The following is a 17,587-nucleotide window of genomic DNA, read 5'->3' on the forward strand; positions in this document are numbered from 1 at the left end:
TCATGAACAGCTCGTTGAGTATTTAAATTTCTGTTCAATATTCTTTCAAAATCTAGAACGAATACTTGTATACATCTCGATAAAACAATTTCATCGATTGAACGAAAGCAGAAAAGTGCAAACATTTATTAGATATAAAACAAATAGTTTTATGTTATAGAATCGTAAATATGATCTATTTTAGTTTTCGAATGTTACGAGGATCGACACGTATACAATATGTTAAAACATGAGCTAAATTTATATTCAATTTATATCCCTGTTGAATGTAATTTTCTTCTAAATGAAAGTTTTCAAGGATCGTGGCGTCGTAAAATTGTTAGTAGTTTTGCTCTCTCTTAACATAACTCGAACAACTTCTGTCACGACATTTTCTCTCGTGATTGGTTCTATTGGAAACTATAATCCGTTTTCTTGTATTCGATATTATTTTAACGAAACTATTTTGATATGATTTATATTTGGAACGTTTATTTATTTATGATATTTTGTTGTCGAATTTGCGAAGGAAGTACACGAATAAAAGGAGTTTGTAATAAAAAGTTTTAACATTTATTTAATGTAGCACATAAGAAGGCAGTGTTGATTACAATTTCATAATAATTTTGGACAAAATAAAGTATATTCTAAATACAAATAATCTATAGAATTTTACAATACATTTTGTTCCTACAAGTACATGCTATTGTCATATATTCATATCGATGTATAAAAATCGGAATCTATAGGAACGTACCATGGAGTTATACATTATACTGTTACTAACTAAATGCATTGATTCACTTGGCTCGAAGCCAAACGCACCTCTAAATTTTAACATACAAAACGCTACATTTAAACAAAACTCTCGTTACTTTTAAAGTCGTATACAAATATATTTTTACTCTCTTGTGCAGGCACGCATACGAACCTGTTCCTATCGCCTCTCTCGCTAACGTCCAACGTTACGGAATACACATTATTAGTCTTAACATCTAAATTTAGTATTTGTATCTGTTTATTGTTCTCTGTTATACTGACTGTATCTTCATCAGCGCAGTTGCCGTGGACTTCTACTTGTACATCGTTAATACCATTAGCAATTTTAATGTTGTCACGTGTCCCACTGTCGACTTCGATTATATCACCCAGCGTGTCGTTCAATTCATTCAGAGCTGATATAAACTTCATACTGTTACGTCTAGTGTTTTCAACATTTATTATTTCACCTACTTTGACTTGTTGGACTTTTGTATCGAAAATATCTTTAACGTCTTTCATTTTTTTACTATCTCTATTAATAAAATACTTCTGCGAAGACGCTCTGTTACTGTATCTCCTCCAAAACGAATCGGATGTGTTCTGACTACTCGAGAAACCCGTAGAAGTTGTTGTGTTGAATGTATCTCTCCTTTGCATATTTTCTCTTAAGTTTCTGCTGCACCTCATCAATTTATTTATTTTAAGTAACTTAACGAACCCTTCTCTGAATTTAGATGACATCAAGTTGTATAATATCGGGTTGATCGCTGAATTTAAATACAGCATAACTCTACAAAAATATAGAAGTATATAATAGCCGTCTATGCCTAATGATAATATGGTCTCCGGTGGGAACACTATAATCCAAAGAGTGAGAGCTTTAAACGGAAGAAGACATATGAAGAAGGACAGAACAACTGTACCAAGCATCAAAATAACTTGTTTTCTGTATCGAAGGACATTACCAGCGTTATTCGTGTTTTTGGTGTTTTGAGCAATAATAGCGGGGTTCTCCATGAGATTTTTTGCGATAACACTGTAGAGGACTAGAAGAACTCCAAGGGGGATGATGAAGAAAATTGCGATGATCAGGATGAAGAATAATGCTGACCAGAAGGTGTCCGCTTGAGTGAGGCAGACAGGTACTTCGGTGCCGTCGTTGTAACGCTCGTATGTGAATGTGGCCACTCCCAATATTGGACTGTGGAAAAAAAATACATATTAATACATAAGCTGAAATTCATTTATTTTTTTACTATTATATAAATTAGTATAGTACTTTTTATTTGCATAAGAATTACTAACATTACGTTCTTAAACATATATTTTCGATTCAACGGGGAAATGCTGATAGTATTCTTGCCAACGTTCCACGCGGTCAAGATTTATACAGTAACTATTTTTAATTCATATTTGTATATATTCAAGAACTTATTTTTTCATTATCTTTAGTATAAACGTTTTTAATAATAATAATAATAATTTACGACACTTGTGCGTACTGGTCCCTTTTCATATTTAACTTATTCAAAGTTAAAAGACAGGCATGATTTAAAATCTACAAAATTTATAGTCAGATCCATATAAATTAGAAGAAACTATTTATTCAATAATTATAATTAAAGTGACAATACTTTTGATATCTTAACAAAAAGACGCATCGTAATTAAGCAAGTTGGTACTCAGTGGTCTGAACACTAACGTGCTTAATTTGTGTTTTTAATTTATGTAACCTGCATGTGTTGAACGTACATCTGTCAGACGTGTATCTACCAATCAGCTTTGGAACAACGTCGTGAAATAAACTCCTACCTTCCCAAACATAGTGTCGGCCCAGCTGTGAGATGTATACAGACTGTTGATTTTTTTACTTTAACATATTGAATTACATACAGAAAACAATTACAGATAAAAACTGTGTTTTCTACTACGTTTTAGCGTAAAGGTGTTCCTAAGAAATCGTACTTTGTCTTCACGAGCTTTTTCTATTGGATCGAATCAATTTGCAAATGTATGTAAAACAAATGAATTTGTATTGGCGAGTGTATTCATTACGAGATACCTTTAACCGTTGAAATAAATTACCTACAATTACGTAGAATTGATTTTTTATCGCTTTAGGTGGCGAACAAGCAGAAGGTCCACCTAATGGTAAATGTTCACCGTTGCCCATGGACGGCAGCGTAAGAGGAGTTGCTGATCGGTTGCTGACACATATATTTTGTAAATTTGCCTTCGTATTATAGTAATCTTTCTATTCTGGTTCATTACAATGACGACTATATTTCACAAAATATGTCTGTAACCCGACGCCTTGCAGACGAAAACATAGATATATTTTTTTGATGATTATTGAAAGAATTTATAATTAACGAAAACCAATCAATAAATGTAGAGTTAAATAAATAGAAACATAGTGTAATTAATGAAATAAATATAATTATATTATTAAGTACAGAATACATATATTAACTGGACCTACGAGTATGCTACGACGATAAACGATATGTGTTTTTCTTATGCTAATTTTTGTATTACTTGGTGGTAGAACTTTGCAAGACCGTCTGGGTAGGTACCAACCACTCATTAAAAATTCTACCGCCAAACAGCAGATCTCAGTATTGTTGTGTTCTGGCTTGAAGGATGAGTGCAACTACAGATCCCAAGGTTGTTGGCGCATTGGTGATGTAAGGAATAGTTAATATTTCTTACGGCGCCATTGTCTATGGGCGGTGGTGACCACTTACCAGGTGGTGAATCATTGCAAAAATGTTAATATAAATATGGCAAAATTTAATTTCATATATTACTCGGTAATGCACGTTTCATTTACAAGCACATCTTTATTTTGTGCGAACGAATACATTTGAACACATATTCGGATCACTGATTTCACGCTTCAATACTTCCTCCAATGGCTGCGCAATCAATCTATTAGTGATTATATGAGACCTTTATTTTTTAATGCCGTTAGATGCCGAGGGTATCAGATGTTTTAATAATATATCATCACTAGTTGTTGCCTGCGGCTTCAATCGCTTTTAAGGGCTGGTCGTCAGGTATAAAAAAAGTAGCCTATGTATTTTGTTCAAGCTAGCTACATACCTACTAAATTTCATCAAAGTTTGACCACAGATAGACAGACAGACAGAGATATTTTCGCTATTATAATATTAGTATGGGTTAGTATGAATAATAGATATGGCTTCGTTTTAATATCATTGTGTTATTTACTTGATATAGGTACATAATAAATAGTCGCAACTTGCATCAGGCTTTAATTTTAATTAAAAATTAACCATTTTTTTTCCGGTTTTACTAAGCCAGTTATAATCAGTTTTGGAATCTCGTAGTAACCATCATAACCATCATAATTCATGTGAAAATCAACATATATGTGAAGTCATTAATTACGCCTTAATTAAATATATTTAATTAAGTCTTAATTAAATATATTTAAAACCGTTATTATATATATTTAAAATTCCATATTTTATTAATAAACAGCATTGCATACCTAGAATAGTTAACGAGTAAAAATGCTTGTTATTGTTTTTTTTTTTAAATATATTATATAAGTTCGATTCATGATTCAATTCACTATTGATTTGAAAGTACGAGTAAAAAAAAAATTGACTCGACGATTAATTTACATATTCGGAGTAAGATATTGAACTGTACGCCCTTTAACAATTTATCCTCAATTAGTATTGTTTTTTCCGATGTCCGATGTATCGGTTGTCCGATGCGTTATTTTTGTCATTAATGACGACAAAAACAAAAATTCTTCAAATCACATATTTATAATTATTTAATATGTAATTAAGAGTGCAAAATAGCGGAGCGCCAGGGTAGAAGTGAAGTGACTTCAGATGACCTTGAAATTTCATACATAAAAACATATTTCATATATCTCATATATATAGCTTATTCCAATCGAAGTATGAATAAAGATAAACAAACCTTAGATTTACGTATTTATTGCGATTTGCTAATAATTCAGCTGATTTTTTATAATACAACACTATTACACTTAACTACTTATTTCCACTTTAATTTTCCAAAAATCCGATAACCGTTTTGTCGACGTTCAAAACGCCATTTATTCGCAAATCCATTGTGAACATCATATAAATTAATCAAGCTCTCGACCAATGATATCGCGTCAATTTGCTGTCAAATGTTGTTTATTTGGCTTTTGTCCTCTTGTGGTTGGAATAACCTATACTAAGGACATTGTTGACAATTTTGTGCACGGAACTGTAAGTCAAATAACATTTAAACTCAAGAACGACACCGTCATATCATTTAAAACAAATAAACTGAACCACTGGTCCACAAGGATATCAATTACTTCGTAGAACCGAACCACGAACGAAATTCTATGGAGAAATCATTGTTACGCATTCTCGCGTTATCGCGAGTAAACAGCACGGGAACTCGCACAAGTGTGCACCAGCCCTAACTGTGCATATTATGTGCTATAACACGGACCATTTGATTCTTAGTATAAGCGGAGTTCTGCTGTCGTGTGAACCAGGTTTAGTCACATTTGCAGAAAGAGTTTAGTGCAAGTGTGGCTCGGTACCATGCACTCAGGAATTGTTTCACCGATAAACGACTTTACTTTGTAATATTGCGTTCTTGTATTAAATTGCAGCGTTAGGAATATAAGCGCCACAGCTGGCAACATATTGTAAGATTTGCCATTGTTAATATTTATTTCCTTAAAATAAATAATAAAAAATGTCGTAACTTCGTTTTGGCTACAGCGGATAGTCAATTTAATAAGATAGGAATTAATTTTTTTTATGAAACAGATAAGGAGCCGAGATGGCCCAGTGGTTAGAACGCGTGCATCTTAATCGATGATTACGGGTTCAAACCCAGGCAAGCACCACTGAATATACATGTGCTTAATTTGTGTTTATAATCTTGTGCTCGGCGGTGCAGGAAAACATTGTGAGGAAACCTACATGTGTCTAATTTCAAAGTAATTTTACCACATGTGTATTCCACCAACCCGCATTGGAGCAGCGTGGTGGAATATGCTCCAAACCTTCTCCTCAAAAGAAGAGGAGGCCTTAGCCCAGCAGTGGGAAATATACAGGCTGTTAAGGTTAAGGTATGAAACAGATAGCTTAATATAGTTTGTTAAATAACGATTCAAAAGTGCTTGTAAAAGCCTACTTGAATAAAGTATGTTTTGATTGATTGATAAACTATGCCATACGTACAAATGGGTCACCTGATAGCAAGTGGTCATCATTGGCCAAAATCATTGGCGGTCCAAGAAATACTAACTATTCCCTAAAACACCAACGCGCCACCAACTTGTGAACTAAGTTATTATGCTCCTTCTACCTGTACTTTGGCCGCTCACCCTTCAAACCGAAACACAATAATACAAAGTATTTATGGTTGGAGATTGAATATATGATGTGTGGTGGTACCTACATAGGTGGTAGGTAGTAGACGTCTCTCGTGAAAGTAGTCGTCATAGTTCACGAGGATAACATAATTTTTAGAGCGACTTGTAACTGTGTTTTGTACAGAGATTTTGATATTTGTGGAAATTTATTCCGATATAAAAATAATATTTACGAATATTGTTTTTTTATGAGATCTATCGATATCGAAAAATGTGTATTTGTCTAACAATTGCGTACTTATTATTCTAAATAGTGTGTTTTCATGTTTAAATGATTATACAAATCATTATTTTATGTTTTTTTTTCTCATAAGCAAACAAATTTTTATGGCTCTATTTATTCAGTCTTGCCAATCAAACATCGCAAAGACTAAGCTGATCCCTTTGGCTGCCGTCGTAAATAATCTTATCAGATAAATGCATTTTATTAGTTTATTTACGCGAATAGAGAAGTGATTCTCTGAAACGATAACCATTGTATGTAATGATGAAAGAAACACAGGACATAATTATTTAAGCTTGTACACACGATGCAAAGAAAAAAAAACGCACCGGAGCGTCGTCAACCTCTACCTAAAATAAGAAGCTTTGTCCGAGACTGGGTCTAAACGTTCCTGACGTCTGTCTATTGTTCAATAAAAAAAAAACAATGACCATAAGCTTGTATCAGCACAGTATGCATTTTAAAATTATTGTTTGTATTTCTGTTTTTGATGTGTTTGATGTTGCTGACGTGGTATGACGATTCGCTACGAGACGCGCAACACCTGTAAAGACCACTATAACAGCGTATCACAATAACGACTATCTCTTCTTTTGTGGCTCTGGGTGTAAATAGCCTAAGGCTTTTTACAGATGTGCATTCAATTTTTTTTTTGTACTCGAATCGCCGCTTAATTTCAATTTCACGGAAGCACGACTCACCACGTGTGTAACCAGCCTAATAAGTAACATACTTTGTGCCCTTTGTGAAAAATATATAGCTATCTAACACGTTGAAAAAGGTTTTATATTAAAATATTAATTAGCATATATTTTTTTAAAAACAGAATGGTGTGTACTTATCACGTGTGGCCGTTTCTATGTTTTAATCTGCTTGTACAATAACAGTAGTCTTACTAATTAATTCACGAATATATTATATTATACTTCGTATTAAATAAAATCCAGTTGAATAACATTATGAAAAAACGCGAGCAAAAACTTTGCTTATTATAAAGAACTGTCAAAATATCGTTTCATTTTAATTTAAATGAAGCGTTTAATTTATTAAATTTAATTTAAAATTCTAGACATGTTTAGTCATGATTAAGTTGCCATTGTAAAATAAATAAATATGTACGTGGTATATGCTAAGATAGTTAGGTTAATTTATTTAATGTTACACCTCCTTAGTAGAGGATTTTTTTTTTTTTTGGATTTCTTCTCTGTAAGTATGGTGACACTAGACAGCTGTCATAGAACGTAACCCGACGTAAGACGTGTTTATTTTGATTCTAAAGTTATTAAAGAAATATCACTCTTTTTAAAACGTATATTCCATATTCCACCACGCTGCTCCAATGCGGGTTGGTGGAATACACATGTGGCAGAATTTCGTTGAAATTAGACACATGCAGGTTTCCTCACGGTGTTTTTCTTCACCGCCGAGCACGAGATGAATTTTAAACACAAATTAAGCACATGATAATTCAGGGTAGGCCTGGGTTTGAACCCGAACTCATCGGTTGAGATGCACGCGTTCTAACCACTGGGCCATCTCGGCTCAGGCAATAAATAATACAAGCCAATTAAGCAGATTTTATTTGAACCCAGGACCACGGAATACACCAACTGATCAAGGTAGTTGATATACCACACTAAGAGGCACTATTTTATTCATAATCGATTGAATTATTGTTGAATTAATATGAACGTTTAAAGTCAGATTTCGAAACAATTAAATGTCTCCTTGTGTATGAACTTTAAGTTTTTTTTTTATTTTATTTGGTTACTTATTTTTAACACACAATATAAAATGTAACACTGTTTGTTTGTACATTGAATTGTTTAGTAAGTTGGGGATTATAATACTAAATATATTTGAATCGTGTCTTAATTCTTATACATCGTGTATGTAAATGCAATGTTGTGTTGAATTAAATGGGCCTAGAGCCATTGTAACAAGAGGTACAAGAGACGTAACGTCTTAGTTCTCAGTGTTGGAGGCACGTTGACGATGTCAGGGATGGTTAGTATGTTTTTTTTTATATAGTAGACAGTAGTAGAAGTAAGTAGGCGAACAAAGGGCTACCTGATAGAACGTGGTTTCCACAGCCCAAAGACATTGGCGCTGTTGGAAATATCTGTCACTCCTCACATAGCAAACGCACAATCAAACTTGGGAGCCAATATATTAATATGTCCCTTATGCCTGTAGTAACCTATTTTTTTTTCACAACGGGTTGATGACTAGCAGGTGTTCCAGTTGCCTGTCTACCGAATTTAAATTTAAAAAAAAATTATTGTTCCCGGAAAAACTAAGATCTTGTATACTAAATTCTACTTTTTTTATTACAGTATAGATATCAAATGAAACTAATTTTAATAAGGTACCTCATATTGTATCTTTTATAAAGCGCAACGTGCAACACTATTGTGATATTCATCTGCAGAGCGAAGGTACTTTCGTCCACTTGTCATAGCTGTTAAAATTTAATATCTCCGAGCAAAAAATTTTGCAGGTCAAGTCGCACAAAACAGCTAGTTCGGCAATTGTACGGAACAATATGTGATAAATTAAACGGGAGCCATTAATTCACGTATCTTAAACAATGCAACTTGTGTATGCGGGCGGTAGCTTTACAAACGATCGAATTTAAATATAAAAATAAATAAAATTATTAATTGCCGTCGCTATGCTATTGTGGTTTATGTTTATTGACAACTCTTAAGGAAGATTTTTATTGTTCTTTTTTTACAGCCAAAGTAAATTCAAATATATTTTTTCAATAAAGAGGTGATAGTCAATGACTACCACCGTTTCGGAAATTAACACCTCGGACCTGAGAAGAACCAGCGTAAGAAACTCAGGGGTATATTTTTTATCGCATTTTTTACAATTATAGTTTTCATACAATAACAGTAAATATATTTTCGTTATTTAAAAAAGCCTGGAGATGATCATCTCATTCCGAAGGATTGCAATCAACTAAGAAGTCATTAGTTTTGTAATATCCTTTAGCACAAAAACGATCTTTAACGATTCTTTAAAATTTTACAATTGAATAAATTTGACTATTTTGCAAGTAAAAATGTGATTCAAAGTAGTCATTTTAACGAATTGTAAGAAGAAATTCCTTAAATAAATAGGCAGCTAGAAATATATATATCCAATAAATAACTCTTGGTGTTAGGGCTTTGTTTTCTGGTTTGACTGTGTATGTCAGTGTAACAGGCATCAGGGACATATCTTTGTTCCAAAGATTGGTGACTCGTGGGGATGTAAGGAATGGTTAATATTTCTTACAGCGCCAATGTTTATGGGCGGTGGTGTCTACTTAGTGTGAACCTATTGCTCGTCCACCTACCTTTTATATTTATACTATTTCTTTTTAACAAATTTAAATTAACATAACTTTTAAAAAGGTTTAATATAACTTTAGAAAGCAATATGCTAAGTGTCAAGTACACTTGGACTAGTACTCAGCTGTTGTTGTGAAGCGACTCAACGGTACTTTACTCTTGGCAGACAACTGTCTCGTTGATGATTAAATTACAGGCACAAAACATATTCAGAATTCAGAGTATTTGAAACCTAGGCAAGCATCACTGATTTTTCATGTCGTGCCAAATTTGTGTTTAATTAATCTTGCTCCGAAGCGTAGGAAACTAATATCATAAAATCTACATGTGGTGGATGAAATTAGCTCCAAACCTTTCTAAAAGAAGTGGGAGGGGGTTCAGAGCTGTACTGCAACATTTATAGACCATTATAGTAACGGCTTACGAGTATATAAATTATATTACTTGGTGATAGAGCTTTGTGCAAGTCTGGTTACGTACCACACACTCATCAGATATTACAAGCACAATTTATACAGTATCTTAAATCGATAATGTTGAAATCGGTTTCATCAGTCTTTATAAAATACATGAAAAAAGTAAGCCAATTTAAGTACGGAAATAATTCACGAGATCAATGTGTTGCGGGACATTAATAGTAACTCTAACGATTCGTTTATGCTCCATAAAGTAACAGTCAGTTTGCGTGAAAACGCAATAGTAAACAAATGAAAATTACCTGTAATTTTAATCTGATATACAGCTTATATTTAATAGCGGATTTATGGATTGAATCAATTTCATGAGAAATTATGAAAATCAAATGTCTGATTAATGCACTAGGTTAAACTATTATTATAATGTATTTAAACTTAATTTTATCACTAATCTATTTGTCCATTTCTGGTATTTTTTTTTTTTATATAATGAAGGCATGTGTCCAATTAATTAAGCTTTATTATGGTTTGTTGTTTAATAGGTGGGCCAGCTGCTGGTAAGCAGTCATCATTTCCCATAGATGTTAGCACAACATTAACAGCCTGTATATTTGCCACTACTGGGCTATGGCCTCATCTCTCTCTGAGGAGGTTTAGAGCATATTCCACTACGCTGCTCCAATGCATGTTGGTGGATACATACATATATGGCAGAATTTCGTTGAAATTAGACACATACGGTTGCAGGTTTTCTCACGATGTTTACCTTCACCGCCGAGCATGAGATGAATTATAAACACAAATTAAGCACATGAAAAATCAGCCGTGCTTGCAGCCAGGCAAACCCAGGTTTGAACACGCAATAATCGGTCAGATGCACGCGTTCTAACCACTGGGTCATCTCGGCTCGGCTCTTGTCGATGTTGGCACGGTGAGAGTTAACTAATATGTTATGTCCCTTGTAGTATATACTAGTATTATCTTACGCCCCTTTAAACCGAAACAAGTATTGAGTGTTGATATTTGGCTGTATGTCTTATATGCTAGTTTGCTTAAAGCGCGCAATCAAATCAATATACATATATACTAATATTATAAATGCGAAAATAACTCTATCTGTCCATCTGTGTGATTTTGTATTTCACGGCCAAACCGAATTTGATGAAATTTGACTCCAAGGAAGGACATACTTTTTTATGCTTATACATGACGACCAACACCTAAAACGGGAGAAGCCGCCGGTGACCATTTTTCTTTATATATATCTACTAGCAGACCCGGCCAAGCGTTGCTGTGGCTTCGTCATACGTTAAATCACATGTTATATAAAAACGTTTACCCAAAAACCTTCTCTGAAACGCGCTGAATATAATTGCATAAATATCAACGCAAATTATTCCAAAAATAAAACAGTGGTCTTGTTTGATAAAAATATATCGACGCAGGTCCTTGATACTCGGCGATGAAATCCCGCAAAAAACGAAAGTTCGTCATGAACGTCTAAGTATAATAATAATGCATAAAATTGATTATTACTTCAATAGATTCAATAGATAAACTTCACGTAGTTTAACAAAATGGAAATTTGAAAACCAACTGAATTTATTTATACATTTCGGAATAATTAATATATTTAACGTATGTCGTTCATAATTTGTACAGTCGCCATTTATACGGACGGCCTAATGAGCGACCAGAGGGCTTAGCCAAGTTGACATTCTACAACCGTTACTATTGCTAATATAAAACTAAACAAATGCAGGGGCATGATGTCATCTCAGATTCTTAATGGTTATCGTCCAAAGACATTGGCGCTGTAGGATATAATAACCGTTCCTAATCTTGGGAACTAAGATGTTATGTCCCTTGTGCCTGTAGTTACACTGGCTCACTCACCCTTCAAACCGGAACACAGCAGTACTAAGTACTGCTGCTTGGCGGTAGGTTATATAATGCCTGGATGGCAGTAGCTAATTTTAATTTAGATTTTTATTTACATAATATTTGTATTTTTTATGTATATTCAGATCTAAATTGTATTTTTAATAATGTAAATATTTTGATGCGCAGATGGGGAATGCCTGCGTTTAATGTCCAGTCGAGGGTTCAATACCCGAAACATACGAGTATATTATCTATACTGACTTTGTGACCGAATTTTAACTCATACATTCATTCAATTCATTTATTTTGTGTAGAGGTAAGGTACAGTACCCTTTGCTGGTTATAAGATTAATTTTCCTTCTTTTATAAGATAAATTAAAAAACAGCTTGTAAAAGTGCCACTGCTGGGCCAGACATGACAGCTTCATGCCTATCCCTCCAAGTTGTTTCAATGCGGGTAGGTGGATACATATGTCTCCGAATTATATTCGACACACACAGGTTTCTTTACACGGGCTTTCTCCACCGAAGAGCACAAATTAAATAATAAACAAAAAAAACACATGTTTCAGTGGTGCTTGCTTGGTTTTGAACCCGCAATCTTCGTTAAAATTCGCTACTTGTGACTATTAGACCATATCCGCTTCTTAACAATAAATACTAAAAAAAGAACGACGTTTATATATTTAAGACACGTGAGTATTATATTTACTTACCTATAAAAAGATGGCCTGAAAAATATCTTCATACTGGTCAAGGTAAAATTATTTATTCCCTTAACATCATACATTTGTATATTCAAATTTAGGCATTACATCAGGCTTCATAACTACACAATAATTGTCTAAGAATAAATATTTTATTTACAAAATCATTCGTTTAAACTATCTACTCGATTCAACTTTGTATAAAACTTATTTGGCACAGTAATGGCTTTAAAATCACATAACTACATTTCAACTAATATTGATACACGTTCAATGTTCATTTGGTCCACACAAAGAAATATTAAGAAAAAACTGTTCGTATATGAAAGCAAAACTTTAGAAAATCCCATTTTGCCTTATTCAACAATTTTATGAATAAACTTCACACGATAAATTTCTCTATACAAAACTATATCAATCACACGAAACTCTCTGGAAAATCATAATCCACACTCTTAGACTTTTGGAAGCCGACGACGCAATCAACTTTTATCTTTTGGTAAGACACAAACTTTTTATTAGGGTCGCCCTCCACACTCCTCGCTTTTGCACTATTTATTAAAACACTACGCCTCAGCGATCCGTGGTTACGAGTGGACTGTTCCAATTCAATATCCAACCTATTTTTACCACTAATATTGGAATGTCCTATAAATTTTGCGGTATCTCCGAACTCCCTGTTCTTATCTTCTGATTCGAGCATACTGCCTTCACTTTTCATTCTTGTAATGACTTTCGTTTTTGGATTGGAACAAACTGGTGCCGATTGCTGTCGAACAAATCGTTTGCTTGTAAACATTCTATCGAAAAATCTATTGGGTTTAGCCGTTGCTTCTTTGTCATCTTTGCTATCTGCTTCTGTGTCGCTTCTATCCAAACTACTTCTGTGTGTAAACAGCTTTTTAAGACTATTCGTTGTCCTCGATAAACTGCTGCTTGTAGTGGAACCATTAGTTACCGTTCTATGAGCTCGTCTGTTTTGGGTTCTTTCCGATGATCTCTTGTAGCAGATGCAAACTTTACAAAATCCAATACGAAATTTAGAAGACATAAGGTTATATAAGATAGGATTAATAGCAGAGTTTATGTACAGCATAATTCTAGAAAAATAAAGTAAATTGTACCACTTTTCTGGGCTAATATTGTCTGATAGTTCGGATGGTGTTATAATAATCCAAAGAGCAAGTACTCTATACGGCATTAAACAGAGGAAGAAGCATAGAACTACTGTACCAAGCATCAGGATAACTTGCTTTCTCGCTCTGGTATTATAAGGATCTACAGTCTTATTTAGAACTACTTTAGAAGCGGCTGATATTAAATTTTTAGCTATAACCGTATACAGAACGATAAGGATGATTAAAGGCAGGAGATAGAGGATTATGATGACCATAACAAAGAATGTGATTTGCCAGAAAGTGACGGCTTGAGTGAGACATTGGTAAGAGTTTCCATCTTGTCTCGTCACGGAGTGCATCTCAGCTATTGCCAGGATTGGACTGAAAAGAAGAAAAAATGCCAATAAAAAACACGCCCCGTTTTAATATATTGAACGACGTAATGATCGCATCTGTAAATACTTAATACAGAGATAATCGGTATGCATTTACATTTAGAGCTATTTACTTAATAAAATTCATATAATTATACAATTTAGTAGATGAGGCCATAACGTCGTGATACTTCTAGTCCTGTCCACATGAAAATGTAAATAAATTTCATTAAATAAGATTAAATTCGCAAAAAAAAAGTAACGAAAATAAAGATAGAAAAATGTTGATTAAGGTTTTAAATGTAAATGGCAGGTGTGGTTGACATAAAATAATATTTAAATTAGAAAAAAGTGTGCAAAGAAGCTTGTGGTAAATAAAATTGTGCCCAGAAGACATATAAGCATACCGTACATAAGCCATATGTATTAAAGTATGTACGAACCTTGTTTCGCAAAGGGTTTTTTTTTTCGGTTAAATATTCAAAGCTTTTTAGAAAATGTCCGTATTTCATGCTCCTGAAATTATTAGAAATAACAAAGTACCGTCAACACTTCCGCCGAGTCTTTTTATCGGTGAAGTGTGACACATCAAATCGCAGGTCTCTTTTACAGTCGCTGATGTAAAAGTACGATGATTATAATCTACCGATACACAGATTAATTCATTGTTATAGAACGAACATTATTTCAATTAACTAACTACATTTAAGTACTAAAGAAGTTTTAGTTTGTTTGTGGTTTGTTAATATATATAGTTTAATCAAAGTGCTGTGTGATTTGTGTTGTTAAGCTTTGTGCTGGTAATTATTATTTATAAAGATCCAAATTTTAATTGCAATTTAATGTTTTTAAATTGCACTTCTAACACTGCAAATATTTTGATGCGCGGGTGGGGAATGGCTGCGTTTAATGACCATTACGTTCCAGTCGAGGGTTCAATTCCGGAAACATACGAGGATATTATCTATATCGACTCTGTGACCGAATTTTAACTCATACATTCATTCAGTTCATTCTTTTACACTGTCTACTTAAAAGGCTGTGTTATGTATGTAGCTAAATTGTAAGAGACAAAGTTACTTATTTTTAATCAGTATCATCGTAAAAATAAGGAATTGCGAAAGAAATTAAATGTTATAGTGATTTTTTAAAAATAGGACTCATGATATTAAGTATATAAATAATAAATTATTTTATTAAAAGACAAATTTATATCAGTAAGTATAGCACGCAATATAAGATGACTGAAAATTCAATAGGAAGCAATTTATTCTAAGCCATTTGTTCAAGAGCAAGAGAAAAATGTGCCAAGTGCCAGCTGCCAATGTGCCAATGCAATATGGGCCGACGTTCTATCAGAAGCATATTACCAGTAACGCCATCTATTATTTACGGACTGAACCAATATCACGGACAGTAACGACTCGACGACTTTGCACAGAGTAAATATAATTTTATTGTTTTATAGAATGACAATTATTATTATATTGGTGTTTTTTTTATTCTAGAATCATGAGTTTTAATTCAAGTTGTTTTGCACTTTAATGAATAAGAATACGAGTATATTAAAAATATCTAATATTTTTTCAGTGGAAACATAAAATATATACTGATATATAGTTTTCTACTCTGACAAGTAATTATTCAATAAACCCATTCTCTTCTTTAAAAACATTTTTTTATTAATAAAATTATCGATAAAAAGTATTATTATATTAAGTGTTAAAAGGGAATTCGACCTTGAAATTTAATCTAATTACGTTAATTGAAATATTACTTCAAAACTGATACGGTCGCAACTTTGCTATCTGATATTATTTGTTTGATCTCATAAAGTTATGGTAGCATTATATATCACATATATGATATGAATCAATGCTGCCATTGAGAAGAACTCGTTCGATAACAACAATGACATATTTGTACAAAATTTATTTGCTCGAAAAAAAAATAGGTTTCGTTTTAATCGAGACTTTGTTGTTTTCTCAATATAATGTTACCTAGAAACGAAATTGTAATATTAGCAATTACCCTTCGGAATGTGATAACGAAATATGTCGTGATAATTTTAAATAACGAAAACTTAATTGTTTACCGTTTGAGAAGGGTTTTATACTATCCATATATCGTCAAGACACTACTGAGGTTGTTGCCGATTGTTCTTGGTAGAAACTACACTCCAGTGGTAGATTTACATTTAATAAAATTCTGTAAAAAGACGTTTCAAGAGTGTTTGTAAAAGCCTATTTGGATGAAGTATATTTTTATTTGAAACGATTCGAACCACTTTGTTTTCTATCGTTCAAATAATTGTGATATTATACACATAGAATATCGACTTCGTTACTTTATACAATAAGTATCGAGCCGAGTGATCTCTCTGTCTTACGTCAAATAACATTTTATATATCAAATATATCTAAAACTAACTATTTAAAACGTAAAGCGTTTCCATCATTTTTAATTACTGCTTAAAATAAAATTATTCATTTTGATTAATACCTCAGGTGTAATAAAAAATATTGAAATAGTCGTTTTTTTTTTAACTTAAAAAGTTTAATTAGATATAACTTAAAAAAAAAATTAACCGTACGAAATGCTATTAAATAATTGGAGCATAGAGATTTGGAATCGTAATGAAATAACAAATGATCTTCGTTCACCTCCCTCCACCCCATCACGCCTCACTATTTAAGGATTAACCCTTAAACGGTACATTAAATTCATAACGCTTTGAGAGTAATTACCCTGAAAATGGCGAATTAATTACCTATTTTAATCCGTGAACATGTGCACGTAAGTAGTTATTCTTTGTTTTAAGGTAAAGTTATTTATTTGTGTATGGCAATACCATTTTCGATATTGTGCATTTGTATTTTTTTATTAATCGATCTATTGAAGCAATTGAAGTTAAATTTTGAAGTTGGCGTTAAGTTTAAAATTTCAAAATTTCAATTCGTCAAAGTCGAATTTGATTGTGTTTTTTTTTGTAACGTTTGAATGAAAATTTCTATATAAGACGTTGAAGAAATTTTTAATTGATTAAATACCTATACTAATATTAAAAAGAGGTAAAATTAGTTTGTTTGTATGTAGGGGGATAAGCTAAGAAAAAATCACTGGTAAAAGCTACACTAGTCCTGAGTTGTATAGGGTACAGATTATATTTAAGTAAATCAAATAATTTTCTTTATTAATAAATTGCACCCGAACGAAGCCAGGGCGAATCGTTAGTATTTAATAAAGCATCTGTTCGTAGCTAGTCTGTGTAAATATGTTGCAGTTCAAGTATTGAAGATTCTTCAGAATAGTAGTATCATGTATAGAATGTTTGATGTTGGATTTATTGAGT

At 32.8% G+C, this 17,587-nt stretch overlaps 1 protein-coding gene across 2 annotated transcripts in view; it reads right to left on the minus strand.

Moving 5' to 3' along the window:
* Positions 1–529: 529 nt before the first annotated feature.
* Positions 530–17,587, minus strand: part of LOC113396496 (thyrotropin-releasing hormone receptor) — a 98,592-nt gene continuing 81,534 nt past the window's right edge. Inside the window, exon 4 of one of the 2 annotated variants that reach the window (XM_064218770.1) lies at positions 530–1,942. In XM_064218770.1, coding sequence (XP_064074840.1) covers positions 835–1,942 — 1,108 coding nt within the window. In that variant the 3' untranslated portion in view covers positions 530–834. Of the gene's footprint in view, positions 1,943–12,789; positions 14,243–17,587 lie in introns of those variants that run through there. The other variant, XM_064218771.1, reaches the window with a different exon arrangement.

The sequence above is a fragment of the Vanessa tameamea genome, chromosome 24, assembly GCF_037043105.1.
Source record: "Vanessa tameamea isolate UH-Manoa-2023 chromosome 24, ilVanTame1 primary haplotype, whole genome shotgun sequence".
Classification (NCBI taxonomy): domain Eukaryota; kingdom Metazoa; phylum Arthropoda; class Insecta; order Lepidoptera; family Nymphalidae; genus Vanessa; species Vanessa tameamea.